Raw genomic sequence first — 26,596 nt, 5'->3', positions numbered from 1 at the left:
GTGCTCTTTTTAATAGTCTCGAAAGTGATTTGAGGGAGACTAACCCCCCTCTCACGCCCACCTTTTCCCAAAAAACATCCAATCAAAATTTTTAGATAGTTATTTTATTCAAAGTAGTTTTGAAAGTTTTGGAAATTAGGTCTTTAAGGATGACAACCTCTCCTACCCCACAGCCCTCAGAGCAAGGTTCGTAAGTTATGCCTTGGGGGCATGAAAGGTTTTTGTAGAAAGCGATGTTGTATAAACTTCAAAAAGGGCTGATTCAATTGGAAATTGAAAGGGCTAGTGCCCTTTTAATAGTCGAAAGTGATTGAAGGGCAACTAACCCCCCTCTCATGCCCACCATTTCCCCAAACACATCCCATTAAATTTTTCAGATATCCATTTTGTTCAACGTAGTCGAAAGTTCTGGAAATTAGGTCTTTTAGGATGATAACCCCATCAGAGCCCTCTGTGCAAGGGTTGTAAATTTTGCCCTGGGGGTATATAAGGTTTATGTAGAAAGTTGTTGTAGAAATTTCAGAAAGGGCTCATTTGATTGGAAATTGAAATTGCCCTTTAATAGTTGAAAGTGATTGGAGGGTAACTAACCCCCTTCTTACGCCCACCATTCCCCCAAACAAATCCCATCAAAATTTTCAGATAGCCATTTCGTTAAAAGTTGCAGAAAGTTCGGGAAATTAGGTTTTTGAGGATGACAACCCCCCTCCCCAGCCCTCAGGGCAAGGGTTGTAAGTTATGCCCTGGGGGCTTATAATGTTTTTATTGAAAGCGTTGTCGTAGAAACTCCAAAAGTGCTCATTTTATTGGAAATGGAAAGGGCTAGTGCCTTTTTTATTAGTTGAAAGTTATTGGAAAGTGACTAACGCCCCTCTCACGCCCACCATTTTCCCAGACACATCCAATCAAAGTTTTGAGATAGCCATTTTGTTTAATGTAGTTGAAGGTTTGGGAAATTAGGTCTTAGAGGATGACAGCCACCCTCACAGCCCTTAGGGTAAGGGCTGTGATTTATGCCCTGGGGGCATATAAGGTGTTTATAGAAAGTGTTGTCGTAGAAACTAAAAAAGGGTTCATTCGAGGAAATCGAAAGTCCTAGTGCCCTTTTTAATAGTCGAAAGTGATTGGAAGGCTTGACATTTTCCTAAGTAAAGAACAATGTGGGCACAAAGTGTTTTTTTTCTCCACCCGGGCACTTCGTATCGAAGGAGTTGTCGTAGAAACTTCGAAAAAAGCTCATTCGATTGGAAATTGGAGTAGCTAATGCCCTTTTTCATAGTTGAAAGTGATTGGAGGGCAACTAGCCCCCCCCCACGCCCATCATTCCCCCAAACACATCCAATCAGAATTTCGAGATAGCCATTTTGTTCTGCGTAGTTTATTTCCAGATAGAAAATATGTTATTGAGGTGGAGACTCCCCCACAACCCTCGGTTTAAGGGTTTTAAGTTATGCCCTGAGGGCATATAAGAACGATGTTGGCACAATGTACTATTTATTTTTTTTCCTTTACAGCAGGGCACTTCATATGGAAGGGGTCGTCATAGAAACTTCAAAAGGGGCCCATTCGATTGAAAATTGAGAGTTCTAGTGCCCTTTTAAATAGTTGAAAATGTTCTGTGTGTTACTAGCCCCCCCCACGCCCATCATTCCCCCAAACACCTCTAATCAAAATTCTGAGATGGTCATGTTGTTCAGTGTAGTTGATTTCCTCATAGAAAATTTGTTTTTGAGGAGGACACTCCCCACAACCCTCAGGGCAAGGGTTTTAAGTTATGCCCTGGGGGCATATAAGGTTCTTATAGAAAGGGTTTTCGTAGAAACTTCAAAACAGGCTCATTCAACTGGATATTCGAAGGGCTAGTACCCTTTTTAATTGTCGAAAGTTATTGGAGGGCATCTAGCCCCCAGGCCCATCATTCCCCCAAACACATCTAATCAAAAATCTGACATAGCCATTTTGTTCAGCGTAGTTGATTTCCAGATAGAAAATTTGTTTTTGAGGAGGACACTCCCCCACACCCCTCAGGGCAAGGGTTTTAAGTTAGGCCCTGGGGGCATATAAGGTTTTTAAAGAAGGCGTTGTAGTAGAAACTTCAAAAAAAGCTCATTCTAATGGAAATTCAAAGGGCTAGTGCCCTTTTTAATATTTGAAAGTGATTGGAGGGCAACTAGCCCCCCCACCCATCATTCCCCCAAACATATCCAATAAAAATTTTGAGATAGCCATTTTGTTCAGCGTAGTTGATTTCCAGATAGAAAATATATTTTTGAGGAGGACACTCCCCCACAACCCTAGGTCAAGGATAATAAGTTATACCCTGGGGGCGTATAAGGTTTTTATTTAAATCTCTGTCGTAGAAACTTGAAAAAGGGCTCATTCGATTTGAAATTCAAAGGGCTAGTACCCTTTTTAATAGTCGAAAGTGATTTGAGGGCAACTAACCAGCCTCTCACGCCCACCTTTTCCCCAAACACACGCAATCAAAATTTTTAGACAGCCATTTTATTCAACGTAGTTGAAAGTTTTGGAAATTGGGTTTTTAAGGATGACAACCACTCCCCCACAGCCCTCAGGGCAAGGGTCGTAAGTTATGCCCTGGGGGCATATAAAGTTTTTATTGAAAGCGTTGTCGTAGAAACTTCAAAAGGGCTCATTTAATTGGAAATTGAAAGGGCTAGTGCCTTTTTTAATAATTGAAAGTGATTGGATAGCGACTAATGCCCCTCTCACGCCCACCAATTTCCCAAACACATCAACTCAAAATTTTGATATATCCATTTTGTTCAACGTAGTCGAACGTTCTGGAAATTAGGTCTTTTAGGATGATAACCCCCTCATACCCCTCAGTGCAAGGGTTGTAAGTTATGCCCTGGGTGCATATAAGGTTTATATAGAACGTTGTTGTATAAATCATAGGCAGCGCCTATAATTTAAGAAATCTTAATTTCTTAAAATTAAGAAATTTTAAAAAACGCATCAAAAATATTAAATTGATATCTACTCCCTTACGATTTCTGGGAATATTTATTGTCTGCGCTGTTATTATGAAAGTAAAGAGCAACATTAAACCCCCAAAATGAGCGGAATATATTCCGTATAGGAGTAGGACTGCCCCTTCCTTATCCACCTCATGGTCACAGAAACTTCGGAGGATTCTTATTAGATTAGAGGGGAAAAGGGTGGAGAGATTTATAGGTAATAATCATGAACATCTAAAAAGACAGGACATATTCTTAAGCGTTTCCACCCTAGCAGGATTATTTTCCATTTATGGCTTTTAAAGTTTTTGCAGGGCGCATCAAGATTTTTACTTTGGGGGGGGGTGGATCCTGGAGGGGATCATGGTCTTGCGTAGATTTTTTTTTATGTTTTGAGAGAGTGTAAACTTGTTAAGGATGGATTCTCTTTTCTTCTCCATTTGTGGCTTTTAAGGTCTTTGAAGGGCGGATTGAGATTTTTGACTTGGGGGGGGGGCTCATGTATGGATATGACTCTTGGAAGGATCAGTTTTGGAAACTACAAAGCCAGGAGTTGCCTATAATTAAGTAATTTTCGGCACTTTCGCATTATATGGGCCTTTCTAAAAAGTCAAGTTTGGTTAATGCTAATGAAATAAAATAAAATAGGATGACTATATAATAGTTTAGAAACGAATTTGGGCTATATATTTGCACATTAAGGGGGGTGGGGGTGGGGGGCAAAGCATTGCACATGTTAAATACGTAACCAAACCTAACCTAGGTACCTTTTCCCCCATCTAAACTCCAAAAAACAACACTTTAAATATCTTAAAACCACACTAGTCGAATTATTTCTCTCAGCGTGTCTTGAATCATCTTTTAAAAACGGGTTTTTCAAAACGTCTTTGCCGTTTGACTGTATCATCTCTTGTTGGACTACTTTAGAGAGGCCCATATAATGCGAAAGAACCAATTTTTCCATTCTAAACCTGGGACTGACCTGTGTACTACGGTTTGGAAAGAGGTTGTGAACTGTTTGTTGTTTACAAGACTTTGCGTTCCAGTCCTGTGTCATGTCTAATCCCACACCTCTGTTCCTGTCCATGCCTTCGGTTACCTGAACGCACGACGCTTCCTGAATACAAAAATGTTCGAAATATATGTCTTGATTTTTATATATTAGCTAGCACAAAGTAGCCCAAATTTTCCGAATAGTAAATTCTCCGATACAACCTGGAAATGATGTCATGATCTGTTTTAGACAAGTGACTTTAAGAGTATATCAAAGGCATTAGTAGGCTAAAATATTCCCTGGTGAAAAATATATCTGTCCATCAGTTCGTGTTTGTCTCCTATATGGACTGTCATCTATATACATGTCACCTAAATTCAGGAAGAAATTAGCTTAATTTTTTCGTTTTGAGGAATTTAACATGTGTTGAAATAAAGGGAAAATTTAATACCTATATTTATTATTTTATAAAAAACGACGTTCGGGGCTGCTGTCTTACTTCTCTTTTTTCAAAATACTTAAGTTGTGTCACTAGTATGGTTAAAGTTTGGAGGGAATCAAAATAAACACACTTTCCCGTGGACCCCTCGGCCCACCTTAGGTCTATTCTTACCGAGAATCTGCGATTTTCTATGGTTTTTCTTTTGGTTGATTCGAAATAATGAATTTTTTATAGCAGCAAGGTACCGTATTTTCGTCAATGTTGCCACTTTGAGCCGTCAAAGTAAATAAGTATTTTCGTTAAATTTGACTATGTTTTTCGCCTGTTAAGATTCAAACTTTAACAATCTGTAGATTCCCAAATAGAGCTAAACTTTCAAAGGACAATCTATACCTTCTTCAGGTTTGGTACCATATGTTTTAGCTTTTTTTTGCTGATTGTTTATCCACGTCTTATTTATTTATTTTTTTAATTTGGCGCTCGCTACTATCAACAACTGCATTACCTCATATGAAGAAGGTTTTTGTATTAAAAACAGAATTCAAGATTTTTTTCAAATTGTCTATGACATATATGGCTATGGAAGTATCCCCATAACCAATTTAAAAATCGAAATTTCGTTTTCACTACCCTTGGTACTTGAAACATTATTTGTTGTTTTTTGTTCATTTGACAAATAATACTGTTATGAATTTTTTCAGTAGTTCAGTACTAAACCAATAAATTACAATTTGTTAAGTCTCAGCTTTGTCGACAACGCTATATTCTACCACCGTTGACGTGGCAACGTGGCCCAAAGCTGCCCCTTGATAGGTTTCTTTTATAATAACTTAAAACCGAACAGAAATTATCCTCTATATGAGGCTGGCTGCCTGCCCTCTGTCAACTGCTCTTACTCTAATGTTTTTCTAGTGCTTTGCATGAATCATCTTGAGTCAACTACGTCAACGAGGTGCCATTGACGTGGCACCACGGGCCAGAGCTGTCCCTTCATAGGCTGTGTGTATTCTTTGTAACTGGAATTTTAGTATTAATTTTTGTTCATAGGCAGCGCGCCTAAGTAAAGAACGATTTTGGCACAATGTATTATTTATTTTATTTTTTTTTTCCATGCCAGGGCACTTCGTATCGAAGGAGTTGTCGTAGAAACTTCGAAATGGGCTCATTCGATTGGAAATAGGAGTGGCTAGTGTCCTGTTTAATAGTCAAAAGTGATTGGAGGACAACTAGCCCCACCCCACGCCCATCATTCCCCCAAACACATATAATCAAAATTTTGAGATAGCCATTTTGTTCAGCGTAGTTGATTTCCTGATAGAAAATATGTTTTTGAGGAGGTCGCTCCCCCACAACCCTCAGGGCAAGGGTTTTAAGTTATGCACTGGGCGCATATAAGAACGATTTTGGCACAATGTATTATTTGTTATTTTTTTCCTTTAGAGTAGGGCACTTGGAATCGAAGAAGGTGTCGTAGAAACTTCGAAAAGGGCTCATTCAATTGGAAATTGGAGTGGCTTGTGCCCTTTTTAATAGTCGAAAGTGATTGGAAGCAATTAACACCCCTTCCACGCCCACCATTTCCCGAAACACATCCAATCAAAATTTTGAGATAGCCATTTTGTTCAGCGTAGCTCATTTCCAGATAGAAAATATGTTTTTGAGGAGGTCACTCCCCCACAACCCTCAGGGCAAGGGTTTTAAGTTATGCCCTGGGGGCATATAAGAGCGATGTTAGCACAATGTATTATTTATTTATTTTTCCTTTAGACCAGGGCACTTCGTATCGAAGAAGTTGTCATAGAAATTTCGAAAAGGGCTCATTCAATTGGAAATCGGAGTGGCTTGTGCCCTTTTTAATAGTCGAAAGTGAATGGAATGCAACTAACACTCCGTCCACGCCCACCATTTCCCGAAACACATCCAATCAAAATTTTGAGATGACCATTTTGTTCAGCGTAGTTGATTTCCAGATAGAAATTATGTTTTTGAAGAGGACACTCCCCCACAGCCATCAGGGCAAGGGTTGTAAGGTATGCCCTGGGGGCATATAAGTTTTTATTGAAAGCTTTGTCGTAGAAACTTGAAAAACAGCTCATTCGATTGGAAATGCAAAGGTCTAGTGCCCCTTTTTAATAGTTGAAACTGATTCGAGGGCAACTAACCCCCCTCTCACGCCCACCTTTACCCCAAACACATCCAATCAAAATTTTTAAATAGCTATTTTGTTCAGCGTTTTTGATTTCCACATAAAAATTATTTTTTTGAGGAGGACACTCCCCCACAGCCCTCAGGGTAAGGGTAGTAAGTTATGCCCTGGGGGCATATAAGGTTTTTATAGAACGCGTTGTCGTTGAAACTTCAAAAAGCGCCCATTCGATTGGAAATTGAAATGGCTAGTGCTCTTTTTAATAGTCTCGAAAGTGATTTGAGGGAGACTAACCCCCCTCTCACGCCCACCTTTTCCCAAAAAACATCCAATCAAAATTTTTAGATAGTTATTTTATTCAACGTAGTTTTGAAAGTTTTGGAAATTAGGTCTTTAAGGATGACAACCCCTCCTACCTCACAGCCCTCAGAGCAAGGTTCGTAAGTTATGCCTTGGGGGCATGAAAGGTTTTTATAGAAAGAGATGTTGTATAAACTTCAAAAAGGGCTCATTTAATTGGAAATTGAAAGGGCTAGTGCCCTTTTAATTGTCGAAAGTGATTGAAGGGCAACTAACCCCCCTTTCACGCCCACCATTTCCCCAAACACGTCCCATTAAATTTTTCAGATATCCATTTTGTTCAACGTAGTCGAAAGTTCTGGAAATTAGGTCTTTTAGGATGATAACCCCATCAGAGCCCTCTGTGCAAGGGTTGTAAATTTTGCCCTGGGGGTATATAAGGTTTATGTAGAAAGTTGTTGTAGAAATTTCAGAAAGGGCTCATTTGATTGGAAATTGAAATTGCCCTTTAATAGTTGAAAGTGATTGGAGGGTAACTAACCCCCCTCTTACGCCCACCATTCCCCCAAACACAGCCAATCAAAAATTTCAGATAGCCATTTCCTTCAAAGTAGCAGAAAGTTCTTGAAATTAGGTTTTTGAGGATGACAACCCCCCCCCCCAGCCCTCAGGACACGGGTTGTAAGTTATGCCCTGGGGGCGTATAATGTTTTTATTGAAAGCGTTGTCGTAGAAACTCCAAAAGTGCTCATTTTATTGGAAATGGAAAGGGCTAGTGCCTTTTTTATTAGTTGAAAGTTATTGGAAAGTGACTAACGCCCCTCTCACGCCCACCATTTTCCCAGACACATCCAATCAAAGTTTTGAGATAGCCATTTTGTTTAATGTAGTTGAAGGTTTGGGAAATTAGGTCTTAGAGGATGACAGCCACCCTCACAGCCCTTAGGGTAAGGGCTGTGATTTATGCCCTGGGGGCATTTAAGGTGTTTAAAGAAAGTGTTGTCGTAGAAACTCAAAAAAGGCTCATTCGATTGGAAATCGAAAGGCCTAGTGCCCTTTTTAATAGTCGAAAGTGATTGGAAGGCTTGACATTTTCCTAAGTAAAGAACAATGTGGGCACAAAGTGTTTTTTTTCTCCACCCGGGCACTTCGTATCGAAGGAGTTGTCGTAGAAACTTCGAAAAAAGCTCATTCGATTGGAAATTGGAGTAGCTAATGCCCTTTTTAATAGCTGAAAGTGATTGGAGGGCAACTAGCCCCCCCCCCCCCGCCCATCATTGCCCCAAACATATCCAATCAAAATTTCGAGATAGCCATTTTGTTCTGCGTAGTTGATTTCCAGATAGAAAATATGTTTTTGAGGTGGAGACTCCCCCACAACCCTCGGTTTAAGGGTTTTAAGTTATGCCCCGAGGGCATATAAGAACGATGTTGGCACACTGTACTATTTATTATTTTTTCCTTTAGAACAGGGCACTTAATATGGAAGGGGTCGTCTTAGAAACTTCAAAAGGGGCTCATTCGATTGGAAATTGAGAGTTCTAGTGCCCTTTTTAATAGTCGAAAGTGATTGGAGGGCAAATAGCCCCCCCCACGCCCATCATTCCCCCAAACACATCCAATCAAAATTTTGAGATAGCCATTTTGTTCAGCGTAGTTGATTTCCAGATAGAAAATTTGTTTTTGAGGAGGACACTCAAAGAGCTTTGAATTTGAAATTCAAAGAGCCAGTGCCCTTTTTAATAGTCAAAAGTGATTGGAGGGCAACTAGCCCCCCATAAAGAAAGAAAAACGAGCAAAAATGGGGTTTTTATAGGCCAAATGAAGATACTGAAAAAACGAAGCGAATATTTCGAGAGGATAAACGCCTCTCTTCTTCAGCGCGAATTCGATTGGAAGATTTCTTAAATTATAGGCGCTGCCTATGATTTATACAATAACTTTCTATATAAACCTTATATGTCCCCAGGGCATAACTTACAACCCTTGCACTGAGGGCTCTGAGGGGGTTATCATCCTAAAATACCTAAGTTCCAGAACTTACAACTGCGTTGAACAAAATGGATGTATCAAAATTTTGATTCGATGTGTTTGGGAAAATTGTGGGCGTGAGAGGGGGGTTAGTCGTTATCCAATCACTTTCAATTATTAAAAAAGGCACTAGCCCTTTCAATTTCCAATTGAATGAGCCCTTTTGAAGTTTCTACGTAAACGCTTTCAATAAGAACCTTATATGCCCCCAGAGAATAACTTATAACCCTTGCACTTAGGGAAGTGGGGGGAGGGGCTGTCATCCTTAAAGACCTAATTTCCAAGACTTTCTACTACGTTGAATAAAATTGCTATCTAAAAATTTTTATTGCGTGTGTTTGGGGAAAAGGTGGGCGTGAGAGGCTGGTTAGTTGCCCTCAAATCACTTTCGACTATTAAAAAGGGTACTAGCCCTTTGAATTTCAAATCGAATGAGCCCTTTTTCAAGTTTCTACGACAGAGATTTTAATAAAAACCTTATACGCCCCCAGGGTATAACTTATTATCCTTGACCTAGGGTTGTGGGGGAGTGTCCTCCTCAAAAATATATTTTCTATCTGGAAATCAACTACGCTGAACAAAATGGTTATCTCAAAATTTTTATTGGATATATTTGGGGGAATGAAGGGTGGGGGGGCTAGTTACCCTCCAACCACTTTCGACTATTAAAAAGGGCACTAGCCCTTTGAATTTCCAATCGAATGAGCTTTTTTTGAAGTTTCTACGACAACGCCTTCTTTAAAAACCTTATATGCCCCCAGGGCATAACTTAAAACCCTTGCCCTGAGGGCTCTGGGGGAGTGTCCTCCTCAAAAAGATATTTTCTATCTGGAAATCAACTACGCTGAACAAAATGGCTATGTCAGATTTTTGATTAGATGTGTTTGGGGGAATGATGGGCCTGGGGGCTAGATGCCCTCCAATAACTTTCGACAATTAAAAAGGGTACTAGCCCTTCGAATATCCAGTTGAATGAGCCTGTTTTGAAGTTTCTACGAAAACCCTTTCTATAAGAACCTTATATGCCCCCAGGGTATAACTTAAAACCTTGCCCTGAGGGTTGTGGGGGAGTGTCCTCCTCAAAAACAAATTTTCTATTAGGAAATCAACTACGCTGAACAAAATGGCTATCTTAAAATTTTGATTGGATGTGTTTGGAGGAATAATGGGCGTGGGGGGGGGGCTAGTTGCCCTCCAATCACTTTTGACTATTAAAAAGGGCACTGGCTCTTTGAATTTCAAATTCAAAGCTCTTTGAGTGTCCTCCTCAAACACATATTTTCTATGTGGAAATCAACTACGCTGAACAAAATGGCTGTCTCACAATTTTGCTTGGATGTGATTGGGCAAATGAAGGGGTTGCGTTGGGGGGGTGCTTGTCGCCCTCCAATCACTTTCGACAATTAGAAAGGGCACTAGAACTCTCAATTTCCAATCGAATGAGCCCCTTTTGAAGTTTCTATGACGACCCCTTCCATATGAAGTGCCCTGTTCTAAAGGAAAAAAAATCGGATAACGACTAACGCCCCTCTCACGCCCACCATTTTCCCAAACACGTCGAATCAAAATTTTGATACATCCATTTTGTTCAACGCAGTTGAAAGTTCTGGAAATTAGGTATTTTAGGATGATAACCCCCTCAGAGCCCTCAGTGCAAGGGTTGTAAGTTATGCCCTGGGGGCGTATAAGGTGTATATAGAAAGTTATTGTATAAATCATAGGCAGCGCGCATCGCGCTGCCTAAGTATAGAACGGGGACACTCGAGAACGAGACAAGAAACGGGGACTAAGTAAAGAGGAGGACACTCCCCCCATAACCCTCAGGGCAAGGGTTTGAAGTTATGCCCTGGGGGCATATAAGAACGATGTTGGCACAATGTATTTTTTATTATATTTTTCCTTTAGAGCAGGGCACTTCGTATCGAAGAAGTTGTCGTAGAAACTTCGAAAAGCGCTTATTCAATTGGAAATTGGAGTGGCTTGTGCCCTTTTAATGTAGTCGAAAGTCGAAATACAATAATAGTCGAAAGTGATTAAAAGGTGACTAACTCCCCTTCAACGCCCACTATTTCCCGAAACATCCAATAAAAATTTTGAGATAGCCATTTTGTTCAGGATAGTTTATTTCCCGACAGAAATTATTCTTTTGAGGACACTCCCCCAATGGCCTTAATGCATGGGTTGTAAGTTATGTCCTGGGGCCATATAAGTTTTTTTTTATAGAAGGTTTTGCCGCAGACACTTCTATACATGCTTATTCGATTGGAAAATCAAAGGAATAGAGCCCTTTTTAATAGTTGAAAGTGATTAGAGGGCAACTAACCCGCCTCTCACGCCCACCTTTTCCCCAAACACATCTAATCAAAACTTTGAGATAGCCATTTTATTCAACGTAGTTTTAAGTTCTGGAAATTAGGTCTTTGAGGATGACAACACCCCCCCCCCTACAGCCCTCAGGGCAAACGCTGTAAATTATGCCGATGGGGCCTATAAGATTTTTATATAACGCGTTGTCGTAGAAACTTCAAAAAGGGCTCATTCGATTTGAAATTGAAATGGCTAGTGCCCTTTTTAATAGTCGAAAGTGATTGGAAAGCAACTGACACCCCTTCCACGCCCACCATTTCCCAAAGCACATCCAATAAAGATTTTGTAATAGCCATTTTGTTCCACGCAGTTCAAAGTTCAGGAAATTATACACTGAGGAAATTATAGCCCTTTGAATTAGAGCTGGACACTTCCCCCACAATCTTCAGGGCAAGGGTTATAAGTTATGCCCTGGGGGCATATAAGGTTTTTATTGAAATATTTGTCGTAGAAACTTGAAAAAGGGCTCATTCGATTGGAAATTCAAAGGGCTAGTGCCCTTTTTAATTGTCGAAAGTGATTTGAAGGCAACTAACCCCCCCTCCCCCTCTCAAGCCCATCTTTTCTCCAAACACATCCAATCAATATTTTTAAAATAGCCATTTTATTCAACGTAGTTGAAAGTTTTGGAAATTAGGTCTTTAAGGATGACAACCCCTCCCCCCCCGCAGCCCTTAGGGCTAGAGTTGTAAGTTATGCCCTGAGGGCGTATAAGGTTTTTATTGAAAGCGTAGAAACTTCATAAGGGCTCATTCAATTGGAAATTGAAAGCGCTAGTGCCTTTTTTTAATAGTTGAAAGTGATTGGAGAACGACTAATGCCCCTCTCACGCCCACCATTTTCCCAAACACATCCAATCAAAATTTTTAGATATCCATTTTGTTCAACGTAGTTGAAAGTTCTTGAAATTATGTCTTTTAGGATGATATCCCCCTTAGAGCCCTCAGTGCAACGGTTGGAAGTTATGCCCTGGGGGCATATAAAGTTTATATTGAAAGTTGTTATAGAAATTTCGAAAAGGGCTCATTTGATTGGAAATTGAAATTACCCTTTTTAATAGTCGAAAGTGAGTGGAGAGTTATTAACCCCCCCCCCCTCTTACGCCCACCATTTCCCCAAAAATATTCAATCAAAGTTTAGAGATAGCCATTTTGTTCAACGTAGTTGAAAGTTCTGGAAATTATGTATTTAAGGATGACAAACCCCCCAGAGCCCCAAGGTTGTAAGTTCCGCCCTGGGAGCATATACAGTTTTTATAGATAGAGTTATCGTAAAACTTCAAAAGGGGCTCATTCAATTCGAAATTGAGAGGGCTAGTGCCATTTGTAATAGTCGAAAGGGATTGGAGGGTAACTAGCCCCCCTCTCACGCCCACCATTCCTCCAAACACATTCAATCAAAATTTTCAGATATCCATTTTGTTCAACGTAGTAGAAAGTTCTGTAAATTAGGTCTTTGAGTATGACACCCCCCCAGCACTCAGGGCAAGGGTTGTAAGTTATGCCCTGGGGGCATATAAGATTTTTATTGAAAGTTTTGTCCTAGAAACTTCAAAAGGGCTAGTGCCATTTTTAATAGTTAAAAGTGGTTGGAAGGCTTGACATTTTTATAGTAAAGATCGAAGAGGATATAATGTATTATTTTTTGTTGTTTTTGTTGTTTAGACCAGGGCACTCCGTATCGAAGGAGTTGTCGTGGGAACTTTGAAAAGGGCTCATTCGATTGAAAATAGAAAGGGCTGACGCCCTTTTTAATAGTCGAAAGTGATTTGAGGGCAACTAATCCCCCTGTCACTCCTATCCTCTCACGCCCACCCTCCCACGCCAACCCTCCCATTTATGCTCTTAAAATTTAACCAAATCAAAATAGCGTAAGTGTATTCAGCTATCAAAGAAAGTAAACAGATTTTTTTGCGAATGGTATCAAGTTTTACATTTCAGGTCAACTAGTGGAGGTATGAAACTAAATTAAACAGTACTATTTGTTTCCAGATTTTTAAAAAGGTGTATGTTGTTAAAAAATTGCGGAAAATTTTTCTCCAGCATACAAATAGCAGGCCAAACTATAAAGTCTTAAACAACGAAAAGATTTAAAGCATTATTTTCTTTTTCTCTGAAAAGACTATGACAATATAAAACTAAGAGAAATCAATTTAAAAAGCTTTTTCCACAAAATAAGTTTTTCAACGAAAAGTAAAGAACTCCATTAAACAAAAAATTAGCAAAAATAAAATCAAATAATCTACCAAGCGTGAAACTACAATAATTAACCGAGTCAAGCTCAAAACGAGCAGAAATTAACATTAGTTGGGCGCAAAACCCCTATGCCTTCCCAAGGCCAGAACAAAATTTGCACTTTACTGAAACATACAAATGAATGTGCATTGTCAGTTTAATATATATATACTGATATTTAGTGATCAAAATGTTAGTATTATTTGATTTATTAAAGTTATAAACGAGCTAGGTTACTATGGGCTAGCTTTTGTTCTTTACTTGGTTGGCAACCATGATTTTTATGATTATACTGAAAGTTTAGCGACATAAAGAGGGTCCATGACTCGTTGATTCCTCTTGGGAAGGATTGTATGCCGATGTTGGGAGGAAGGGGTGAGGTGATTGTCGTCTCCCCTTGTACAGAGGAATTTGGACCAAAACAATTCAGAAGCCTCAGAGCGTTTTACTATCGATATGAAAAAATGATATGTTTAAAAAACTACATACTCTAGTTTTTGTGCTGTAGCCCACAAATATTGTTTAAAAAAATTCAAGGTTGTGTTTTTTACTTTTGATCGGTACATCTCTTGAACAGGAGTCAAGACAACCTTCTCTTTGAGTTTGGGTTTTTGAGTTTTTGTTCCATATTTCGAGCGGAATTTTTGGCAAAAGATAAACATTTTTGTATCCCTGGAATGGTTCCATTCAAATTGTTGCTTTTTTATTTGACTGGTAATAATCTTCTGAATAGAATTATATCCTTGATTTGGGAAATTTTGTGCAAGTTCTTTTTCTGTTGACTTATGAATTTCTTTAAAAAATAATCAATTATATACAAATTTTTCAAGTGATAGAGGGGATTCTGTATTTTCACAAAATGTATTTAAGAAACTAGGCCTGAGGAGTCAGCTTTGGTGGTATGCATCTCTGGGGTCTGGCCAATAGCTTTCATGACAAAAAAGAAAAAAGTCATCTCTTTTTGTTCTGAATTTTGACATTGTTAAATTCAATAGATTGTGGGAACTGAAGGAACTAGGCTCGTACCCTTTATTTTTCTGTTCTAGGGGTAATAATGAAACTGTTTTTGGTACTTATCTGTTATAGCGCCTATGTATATAGAAGCTAAGTAGAACCTGTGTCTCTAACACTCATTCGTAATGAAATATCACAAAATCTGGTGAAAATATAACACTTCATTAACAAAATTATGGAAACTACAGAAGAAATTTTATGGAATGCAGGCCGCCCATAACGCATTGATGTGTTTAAGAATCGCGTTTAAACGATCTCTGCCTTCTGACCCCACTGCCGCACGCCACATGTATTCCGGTTGATATGATTTCAGATGGTGGCGGGCTGTACCTCGGTGCCGTTTATTTCTCTGCTTTGCGGAACCCCACATTCTTTCTACTTGTTGGGTAGACATTTTAACATCCATGTTCAGACACACTATTCTCTTTCAATGCAGATCGCGAAATAAATGAATTTCATTCAATACAAACCGCAAACTAAATGAAAACCGGTTCTACTTAGCTTTATATACATAGGTGCTATAACAAATAAGTACCCAGCTTTTTTTTGGGGGGGGGATAATATAAAAACAAATATTAATTGATAATTCGAGTAAAAAGTGCCCAGAAAGTCAAGGAAATTTTAGGCTTCGGAGCCCCCCCCCCTTCCTACCTGGATGTATCTGAAACGTACTATGTACAAAAAAAATGTTGTTGGTAAATTCTTTTTATTTATACTCACTTATCCTCTCCCACGACCTTACATTCTCTTCGTCGAAAGTGAACACCATTCTGTGGTTCTGATTCTTCATATGGTTTTTTTGTCTGCATCTCCAGGGTGCCCAGAGCTGCCCAGTGCGCAACCATTAGGGTAGTTTAGGATCAGCCTTTCCACTATCCTTGATCTTTTTTTGGTTTCCCTGAATTTGCGGGAAAGAAAGCTGGGCTCTCAGTGTTTCCACGAAACGAAAATTAAATTAGCGTTAACGAAAATTAAAGATTTGTATTTCTTGGTGGCGTTCAAATATTTACGAAGGTTCATATGTTTGTGAACATGAATTTTTGACGAACTTTTGGAGAACCTGATTTTTTTCCCTTCCCGAAATGTTTGTCTGATTCGTAAAAACGTAACAAAAATAAATATAAACTAAGTTTTGATATCGTTTTTAAATATTTTTTTGTAACACGCCCTCCCCCGAAAAAATCTTTTATACCCCCTCCCCCTGAAAAAAATCCCGGATACTTCCCTGGTCCAGGTTAACTGAAAATATTGGACCCCTTCCTACTGGCTAATATCTTGCCATATTTTACCTGTTTTATAGGATATAATGACATCTAAATTATAAATTAACCAGAAATTATAAGAAACAATTTTTATAGTATTTTTGAAATAACAAACCATCAAAAACCATCTCGCACCCTTCTTGCAACGTTTCTCGCTACCTTAAGTAGTACCCCTTGTTCACCCTTCAGAAAAATTTTCGTTATGACTGTGTACGGCCTTGGTGTACCCCTTATATACCCACTGGAAATTTGCGCTGATAATCCTTTCTTCAGAAGAAACGAGATTGTGTAGTAATAAAATAGTTACAATCTAATGATTGAAAAGACAGTTAATTCATGTTTGGCGTAGTGTGCTGGGATGTTATATAGTTAAAGGCAGTAGATTTAGAACCGGTTCAAAAATAAGCGTTTTTTGATCTTTGTTTATAATAGCCAAGGTGTATTCTCTCTTTATTCTTTTAGTTCCTCTTGTGCAATGGTTTAGAAGCGTGATTCATCTTTTTATGATTGTTATTTTTGTTTATTTTTTTATTTATTTATAGATTCTTCAGTTAAACTGTCAGTGATATGCGTGTTAGTGCATTTGTGAGCCCTCCTCAATCTGTAAGTTTTGTTTTTTATATATGGTTTTATAGCCTTTCAGTTATCAAATATGCTATGTCATATTTCCAAAAAGATATTAGTGCTGCTTACACACTCTACAGAAGGAAACATTATAAATCGTTCCTTAAGGCATACCAATAAACTTTACCGCCCCCCTCTCCCAATGGTCTAATATGTACCCTGAAGTATATATACGCAGTGAAATATTCATACGCTGAATTCCCTGTTGTATTCCTTGTTTGCCGTTAAACCAATCGTAAGAAATGGGTAAAGTTTTCGCAAATCATATTATTGACTTACGAATAAAGTAATATTCGTAATACCACTCGAGGCCTTTTTTTTATGCTCTCCAAATATAATAATCATTTTGGTCGGAAATGAATTTTACCCCCACCTCTGTATATACCAGTTCAGGGTATATATTTGCACATTAGGGGGCTGGGGGTAAATTTTATTTCTTACGTAAATGAGAGGTAAGGTTAAACTCCCTCCCCCCTAATGTGCAAATATATACCATGAATTGGTATATATAGGAGTGGGGTAAAATTCATTTCCGACAAAAATGATTATTATATTTGGAAAGAGCATAAAAAAAGTCACCAAGTGGTATGTTTACCTTATTAATAGTTCAATAATATGAATAACGAAAATTTACCAAAAATATTAGTGCTGCGTTCACACTCTACAGAAGGAAACATTATAAATTGTTCCTTAAGGCGTACCAATAAACTTTACCCCCCTCTCCCAATGGTCTAATATGTACCCTGAATTATATATACGCAGTGAAATATTCATACGCTGAATTTCCTGTTGTATTGCTTGTTTGCCGTTAAACGAATCTGAAGAAATGAGAATCGGATTATACGACCTGGGATATATATTTGACCATTAGAGGGGATAGGGGGATTGATACGCCTTAAGGGATGATATTAATTAGAATATTTTAAAGTAGGTTCCAAACTCTTATACTATTTCCTTCTGTAGGGTTCGAATGTAAAATAGACCTATTCAGGTCTAGATTTGAAAACTACAACCCGGTTTTAAAGGATTTATGTGAGGGAGAGAGTTTAGGGCCTGTCCCCCGAAAATCCTTGATTTTTCCTGAGATTTTGGATATTTGCTCAAATTATCAAACAAATTTTGGTATTTATGTATTGTAGCGATCCCATTTTTTGATCCCTTCATTTTGAAGAAGTGAAGATAGGTAAATCCTAATGAAATATATGAAAATATAATACATCATTTTTCCTATAAATGATGAAAATATAATACTTTGGTTACAAAATTGTGGAAACTACAACAAAGAATTACGGAAAGTAGGCCGCCCAGAATGCATTATATTAAATACCTAACCAAACCAACTCTATATACTAAATATTTAATTAAAATATACCTATATAAAAGTGTATCTCACTGTACCTAAGCTAATTGTCTCCGAATGCAGACAGACAAACCGGTTTTTCGCGGACAGATCAGATCAAACTTCTTAAGTGGGGTTGCTATTATATATAAGTACCCAAATCATTTATTCCCCTACCCAAGAAAAAACTCCTGTGTGCGTACCTGCCGGTAAGGGATTTCTAGAGGGTGTTGATAGTTCCAGTATTTTTTTATATATATATTATCGTTATCATTTCTTCCGAAAAGACTTTGAATTGTGAGACTGCTAAGAACAGTGATGGGGGAGGGGGAAATTAGCTTTTGCTCATTAAGCATCCCCATTACACTCTTGTGTGGTCTCAACTACCTTCTAGTTTGTAATGTCACCCCCCCCCCCTCCCCCCCTTTCAGAGCTTAGTATTAGTATAGTCACTCCTGGTGTAATCATTATTCAGTCAGTTACTTCACAATACAAGATGGAGAAAAGAGGTATATGAAGGGGGTATGGACAGGGAATCCAAAGTTGGGAAAGAAATGGAAAATTTGAATGTAAATAATAGTACATTTTAGAAACTTTATTAAAATATCGTAATCAAAACGCGAGTCTAAGAAATTTTTTTTAAAAATTAAATATTTAATTAAGAAAAATAGTACAAAAGATGAGTAAAATGATATAAGACAAGCATTATATGAGTAAACATTTGTAATAGGGTTTTTTCTTTGTTATAGGGTTCTTTGTAGAGGTTTTCTGCCGGAAGTAAAGAGTAATGTTGAAACTTAAAACGAACAAAATTTTTTGTCGCAGCCTATGGAACAGATCTATAAAAGTAGTACAAATAAACTGACTGATAGTATTTCTCTGTGTTTGTAATATCGTGCAAAACTAGGACTTTACTGAAAACACAAGACACAACGATGCTTTATTTTTTATGCTATAAAGAATATCCTAAAGTGCTTTATGGTTCTACTCCACAGACAATCCTACAGTGTTTTCAGTGTTAATACACGCTGAATTGGCTGCGAAACGATATTTTTTTTGGGTTCAAGTTTCAACTTTGGTCTTTACTTCCATCGGAAAAGCTTAATTGTTTCTAAATTTATTTTTGCTTTTATTAGTTAAAAAGAAATATGGCATGATAAACTTGAATATTACCTTCTTCAATTGAGAACGTTGAGAGAACGTAGCTTCATGAACCGAGTCCAGAATGCTAAAAATATTCTTTTGAATGTTTGGGCTAATAAACTTTTTTTCTGTTAACCCAGGGAAACAGAAGTGTTAACTATCAAAAATGGGTGGAAATACAAATAATATAAGCTTGGAAAAATTCCGTATAGCTCAGGGACTAGTCAGGATTAGGCGAGTTTCATAGTCCTCAAATTCCTAGTCAGGGATAAGCAGGCCTGTTTCTGAAGATAGTTCTAAGAAGCCAACAAAAGACTTGAACCCTTTGCTATCTTTCTACGGTTTTCTAGTAGCCTGCTAGCTCTAAGGGAAAAAGGGGGAGGGGGAATCAGTGCTATTTATTAAAAACACGTTTTTGTTTCTTAAGGTGGGGACAGTAAGCCTCTATTCAGCATGTTTACGACGACGGTGATTTTAACAGTGCGTTTTTGTTCCGATTTGATATTACGTTATGTTTGAGGGGTCTCAGGCTCTTTCCAAACCATCAAAGATTCGGTTCATAACAAAAATTATATAATAGGTTCACAACAAAAATTATATTGTAGAAGTTATATTATTATACAATTATATAAAATTATATAAAAATCCATATAATAATCACTGTTTCAGAATTAGTGTTTTTATTGGTGTTTTTAGTGTTTTTTTATTAGACTTTTTAGTGTTTTTATAAGACTTTTTTTTGCACACAGTTTCTTTGAAAACACGTTTTAGAAATTTTTAGAAAAGTTTTAGAAAGTTTGGTTAGTTTCGGCCACGGTTCGCTCTTCACCGGGTTGCTGACTGCTACTACTGCAAACATGTTGATTTCAACGGTGTCTGCGTTTCCTAGCCTTCTGCACTCTGGAAATGGGTCCAAAAGTACCATTTTTGGTGCTATAGGGCACTTTACTCTGGTGCCATTAAGACTAATCTATAAAAACGAACCATCAAATGAGCCATTATTCAAAAGAGCTTTCAAATGAGCCATTATTTATCTCTACGGTCTTCCAGTAGCCTGCTACGGGTTAAAAAAATACAAAAAGGGTCCACCTCAGTTCTACCCATGTCAAAGAAGCGATTTACCTTGTCAGACGAACTGTAAGTTCGGCTTACAGTTCCAATAGTAACCCGGCTCAATAGTAACCGAAACTCTAACCGGAATTTTGATACCAGTAGATACATCAAAAGAATTGGAGTTTTATGCTGATTTCAAATATATAAGTTTCATTAAGTTTAATCTTCACTTTCTTTGCTCTTTTTCTTTTTATATTTTAAGGATTAAATATCATTATAGGTATATTAAACTGACAATCCAAGTTTTTTTTTTTTTTTGTTTTTTTTTTATCATCTTCAAGAAACCAGTGAATGGTTTTGTCGTCGGGAATGAACACGTATCCAGGAGCCCTCAAATAGCTAATTTCTCCTCTGTTACCTTTTCTTTCTGTAGTGTTACTCATTTCACCACTGGCGAACAACGGATCGAGAAACTCGCGTCGGTGATGGTGGGGAGGGAGCACAGCTTATATAATTATCCAGTAAGTTTATCGCAGAACATTTCTGGTCTTCATTCTCGGTACGAACAAAAAGCTCCTCCCACTTATTTCTGAATTAGCGGGTTAGTCTGTTTCTGTCAATCAATGAGAAATGGTTACAAAGTGCATTATTTGTAATTGCGGGTTTCCACTTGTTTCGTGTTCAAGAGAAATCTGACTTGTCTACCCGTGAAAAGATCTAATGCTGCTTATGTTTATATCTGCAAAAACGTTCTCTGGAGCACTCGCACCTTGGTCCGGGTTTTTATAATGGGTGAGATAGGGTATGCTCATACTGCTAATTCTATAAACTGTGGGAGGGAGGCTGCAGTACCGAATTCTACTGCGAGTCAAATAATGCTAGAGTTGGTTGTCTCCCTTTTGCGTTATTATATTTTCTCATCTTATAAAATTAGAATTTCGGGGTAAATTATGGCAATTCCACCTATCTCTCCTTGCGTAGTAAGATTTTTAAGTAGAGATCAGAAGTTACGAGCCTGAGAAAATTTGCCTGGTTTTTGAGAAAAGGGAGAAACACCCCCTACAAGTCATAGAATCTTAATGAAAATCATACCATCAGATCCAGCATATATGAGAATCCTACTTTAGAGGTTTCAAGTGCCTATCTGAAAAAATGTGGAATTTTGTATTTTTTGCCAGAAGAACGATCAAGGATGCATGTTTATTTTTTGTCTGTTTGTTTGTTTTTCTCAGTGGTGGTCGTATCGACCCGGTGGTCCTAAAAAATCGCGAGAAGGCTCATTTGAACGGAAATCAAAAGTTCTAGTGCCCTTTTTAACTGACCAAAAGAATTGTAAGGCACCTTGGCCCCCTCCCACGCCCCTTATTTTCTCAAAGTCATATGATCAAAATTTTGAGATAGCTCTTTTGTTCAGCATAGTTGAAAGGCCGAATAACTATGCCTATGGAGATATCATGATCCTCCTCCCCTAGGGAAAGGTCTTTAAGTTACAAAATTTGCCCTTTGTTTAGGTATATTATTTGTTATTGGGAAGTATGCATACATTTTCGGGGGAGGAGGTGGAATTATCTGCTGGTAGGATTTTCCATGGGGATAATTTTCCATGGGGAGTGAAGTTTCCTGGGGGTAAATTTTTCAAGGGAAATTTTACACTGGGAAAATTTGCCAGGATTCCTCTATGAAATACTCCTTATGTATTATTTTCTATTTGCCCATCTCAATATTGCACTTTGAGACGTCAAGGTTAACTGTCAACGATTAATTTTCACAATGATTTAATTGTCTAGAGAATAAATCCTTGGGGAGGAGGGATTTTTCCGTAGCCAGATTTCCCGGAATTATTTAAAAAACGATCAGAAACTGAATAATAAAAACAAGTTTTGCCGACTGAAAGTTAGGAGCAACATTAAAATTTAAAACGAAAAGATATTATTCCGTATATGAAGGGGGTTACTCCTCCAAGACACAACGCTCCTTACGCTAAAGTTTGAAGTCTGTCCCAATTCTTTAAGAACGACTCCTGAATGGGCTACTATTAAAAGTATTAAAACCGTTTTTTTTATTTAATTATTCAAGAGGGGAGCTGTAAACTTTCTCTTTGAGGTTTTCAACGACAGTGACATGAATGCTGTATTTCTTAGGTATTTTCGAAGACCACACTGCCTTTCCATGACGATAAATAATAGGAATTGGGAATAAATCCTTTTATTAGACAGTAAAAAAAAAAGAAAGACAAAAACTGGATATTTCGATCACATATACAGTATATCCGGTATTTTCCAGGTCCATGTACAGAAATATCCAGTATTTTTGATTGTTGTTTTTCACTGTCTAATAAAAGGATTTATCCCTATTTGAACTGTTATTTATAGGCTGTACTTCTTATTTTGATTTAACGTCACATTTCGAAATTTTCACAAATATTCTTTTTTACAGGTTACAACTTACTTTTTTGTTGTTGAACTTTGAATAATGGTTCTTATTTCTGAACCAGAGTCTTTTGGGAAATTTTTCTCGGTAGACACTTACTTATAAATTCTTTTTTTAAACTTTTGGTTACTATGGGCTGTGGTTCGATCTTTACTAGCTTGCAGCAACCTTTATTACATCCAGCTTTTCCTGCAGAAATATGACAACCGGGAAATTATTTATGGTTGAAACCGTCATTAAAACTCATTTTCTGAGGCCAATTAAGTTCTGTTCAAAAACGTGTAGAGGATCGTATTAAATCCAGTTTTTGCAAACAAAATGCTGAGGGCATACCTAAACAGCCCCAGTTATTTCCTGACATTCAAGACGGAAGAAGTACTAATATCAAAACAATTTCTCAGAATATTTTATGACGACTATGCCAGCCTACTCAATTTTCAGCTTCGAACAAAAGAATAATTACTGTGGTTTCTTTGAATTTAAAGAACCTTTTTTGAATTAAAGCTTAATTGTCTTACATTTAAAAATGATAGTGTCGTGACGCAAACAAAATGCCAAAGGTAATCAGAGGCAATGATGTAGTGTTGCCTATAGTAAAGGCCATACGGCCTTTTTGGGGTGTTTTAACAAAAAATTAATTTATTAACTGAAACTAGAATAATTCCTGAAAATTTTAAATAAAATTATATTGGAAGACGATCATTAGGATATCAAACCATTGCATATATTGGACTTAGTTAGCTGCCTGATTTTAAGGAATATAAAGAATTTTGTTAAGGAATATAAGGAATTTTTAAAGGTATATCTCTCTAGAAAAAAAGACAAAAAACCGTCATAACCCGAATTACTGAAGAAAAAAATTCTTTAAAAAACATTCCTCATTCATTCCTGAAAGTATGAAAGAAGTTCCTCTCCAGTGGAAAGAAGTTAAGCCACCACCCCTCCCTAATGCGTAAAAGGTTGCAGAAAAAAACGCGCTTTTTGGATATTTAGCGGTTAAAGGCCTTATATGTGTGAGGAAAGAAAATTTATCGTGTTAAACCCGTTCCCACGTGTGCTTTTCTGGATATCAATTTCTAGCTGTCATCACTTTGAACCAATCAGGGTGGTTTATAAAAGAGGTAGCAAATTATGACGGCTATATACCACTGTATATAAATATAATACAGTAGGATCATTCCCTATCTCAACCATTATACAAAGCCGGACCGAGATACAAGTGCTCCGGAGGACATTTAAACAAGTATAAACAGAAGCGACATAACATTGTTTCACGGGTAGACAAGTCAGATTTTCCTTGAACGCGAAACTTGGCTTCACCTTTGTAACACTATATTTTAAAGAATCTAATCTTAATTTAATTTATTTCAATATATATGTAAAAATCGGTAATTAGTAGTGCAATGTTATTATTAATTATATTTAGAAATTGCAAGTAGGTTTCGAAGTCTCGAGTAGGTTTCAAAGGCATTTTGAGAAAGTTTTTGTGAAAATATGTGTTCCAGGATAATATACACTGGACCGCTGATGACAAATTAAATAGGAGGAGCTGTTTGTACGTGCCGAGAATGTAGTAGCCAAAAATCACTGAGGCGTGATCTTACTGTATATTATTTGTAGCCTATACAGTTGGGCCTTAGTGTCTAGCTGAGCGAGCAGAGAGTTGTACGTTAGCTTGCAAGCTTAGTTGAAATAATCTGAAAAAAATGCGGTTGAGCTGAGTATTAAAAGACGAATAATTACAATTTCTGGTCTCATTGTAACTCAACGCTACTCACCTCAACTCAATCTAATTTAGCCCTGGTATATCCTAACTCCCCACAACTCAACCTTGTTTAATTTAACCCTATTGGGTTGAATGGAATGCGATGAACGGGGCCAGGTTACATAGGGCTTGATTAAATGGGGTTGGGTTGGATTGGAATTTATTTAAATGTATGTTTAGTTGAACAAAAATTTTGATGAACAGCGTCAAGATTGAATGGGGTTGAGTTGAAGGGGATTGAGGTGTATGGTACTGAGTAGTGCTGAGTTTCGTTGGGGTGGGTTGAATGGGAATGCATTACCCCCCGCGGAACCCCCCCCCCCCGCCGAAAATACTCCCCGCGGAAAATACCCCCGGAAAACACCCTCGTTTATTGTTGGCAGGAGGGGGTGCTGTTCTTTTCTCTTCATTTCTGGAGACGGGCGACTTTTTGATCAGCTAATAGCTTTTTTCCTGCTTCTGCAGAATTTTACTGCGCGAAAAACAATAAAAGAAAGATGTTCGAAATTCTGAAATAGAAAAAAAAACTTTTGTACGCGGATTTGTTATCCTTCGCTGCACTTTGCACAGCTTAGGATGCTCGACTCTTAGTTAATCTATAAAATTTAGCATTAAGAGCAAAAGTTAAAATATGCTAGAAAAAGAAATTGACGAAGAAAAGGTAGATAAATGGCAAAATATCATCTTTTTTATGGTCAAAGTCGCGTTTGTGACACTTTAACCCCGCCCCAATATATAGCCCCCCAACCCCGTGGTCCAATATATAGCCCTAGTCTGTATACAAAAGTAACATTAAAAAAATGGTTTTACTAGATTCCTTATTTCGTGCTGCCTTTTCAACATGATAGTTTTTACCCTGGCAATGCTTTACAAATCATTACGCTGATGGACACACATATAGCCTTAATAATATATTTGTTTGTTGTTCTATCCGTTGTTTGATCCATTGTAAAGATTCTATATCCTTATCAAAACGTATTTTGGCAATAGAATATAAGATTTGTTGCACCAAAAGCAAAATTGATCTATAATTCGTATTTATTTGCAAAATTCACAATACATAACGGGAATGTTCCCCCTAAGTTAATCATTTTCATAAGCAGGGACGGATAAAGGGCGATTGGAGCGTTGTCCCCGCGTTACCGTCAGAGTGAACAAAAACAAATTTGAAATTTAAAACAAATAATTTTTGACGATAAAGGGTAAATTATGAATTATTCCAATAATCAAAAATATACTTATTTTTAGCTTGCATTGCTCGATGGGATTTTTTAAGAAGAAGAAGAAGAAGAAGATAAGTTTTATTCTTCATTAAATACACATATAATATTACATGTTATTAATCCCTCAAAGGCTCATTGGCCTGTACAAAGAGGGACGACATATGAATTACATACTCAGAGATAAAAAACAAAAGAAAATTTAAAATGATCACTTACTCACATATGAAGGAAAGAAAAGAAAATATAGATAAAATGGAAACTATACAAAAAATTAGAATAAATAAACTAAATTTATTAATTATATTAAATAGACTCAAAAAAAAAAAAAAAAAAAAAAAAAAAAAAAAAAAAATATTATTACTATAAGCGAATTCCAATCGTCGAAACAGAATTATGTGTATAGTCAGGTAAAACCAACATCATAATAGCTGTTACGATATTATTCATAACTCTTATCCAAAATATTAAAAAATCAAAACTTAAGCCATGTACAGCCCTTTTAGCTTGTATTTAAAACTATATAAATTCCAATTCAATCAACTCTGCTTATTTCTGAGGCTAGGTAGCAAAATTGAGGTTTATGGGTTAATTCAGTCATAAGGCTTATAATTACTGGACTGTAATAAAATGGTGCGAAAGCAATAAAATTTAACCCGTCTTCATGAATGCTACTCCTTAGTGAACTATACAAGTTTCAGCAATAAATATTGATAGTCATACCTGAGGTCTGGGAGTCATAGCGTAGAGAAGACCATCATAAAACAAAACTAAACATTCAGGGGACATCAACTCCACAAAAAAAAAAAAAAAAAAAAAAAAAAAAAAAAAAAAAAAATTCAGTTTGATTCTTAACTAAATGGTCCTTAAGAATCCTCTTGAAAAGTGCCAAACGAGTGGCATTTCTGTACTGAAGAAGGCAGGAGTTCCAAACCTGATGACAAGCGATGAGGGGATTGAAATCTGACCGCACAGTGGGAGTAGGAGGAATGCAGATATTATGTGACAAACGAAGGTTATATGGAGCTGAATCAGAAATAAACTGAGGAGTTTTTTGAAGAGATTTTGGAAGATTGCCATGAAGCTGATGAAAAACAAAAGAAGCACAAGAAAGAATGTATATAGAATGTAGATTTAGAAGCGGTCTTGGTGAAGAACGGTTGGTGTCAATAACCAGACGTCGTGTTTTATCATACATGACAGAAAGCGACCGCAGTGTAGAAGGAAAAGTAGACATCCATACTATGGGGC

General features: G+C 37.4%; 1 protein-coding gene across 1 annotated transcript in view; it reads left to right on the top strand.

Moving 5' to 3' along the window:
* The window catches only part of LOC148940336 (protein capicua homolog), a 330,670-nt gene that overhangs the window by 28,049 nt on the left and 276,025 nt on the right, over positions 1–26,596 (top strand). Inside the window, exon 3 of the mRNA XM_089106141.1 lies at positions 16,314–16,374. Within this exon, the coding sequence (XP_088962267.1) occupies positions 16,339–16,374 (36 nt within the window). The 5' untranslated portion in view covers positions 16,314–16,338. The remainder of the gene's footprint in view (positions 1–16,313; positions 16,375–26,596) is intronic.

The sequence above is a fragment of the Artemia sp. Qi Xiang Cuo genome, chromosome 20 (assembly GCF_049724085.1).
Source record: "Artemia sp. Qi Xiang Cuo chromosome 20, ASM4972408v1, whole genome shotgun sequence".
Lineage (NCBI taxonomy): Eukaryota > Metazoa > Arthropoda > Branchiopoda > Anostraca > Artemiidae > Artemia > Artemia sp. Qi Xiang Cuo.
The sequence above is the reverse complement of the archived record's forward strand: the minus strand, read 5'-3'. Positions and strand labels throughout refer to the sequence as shown.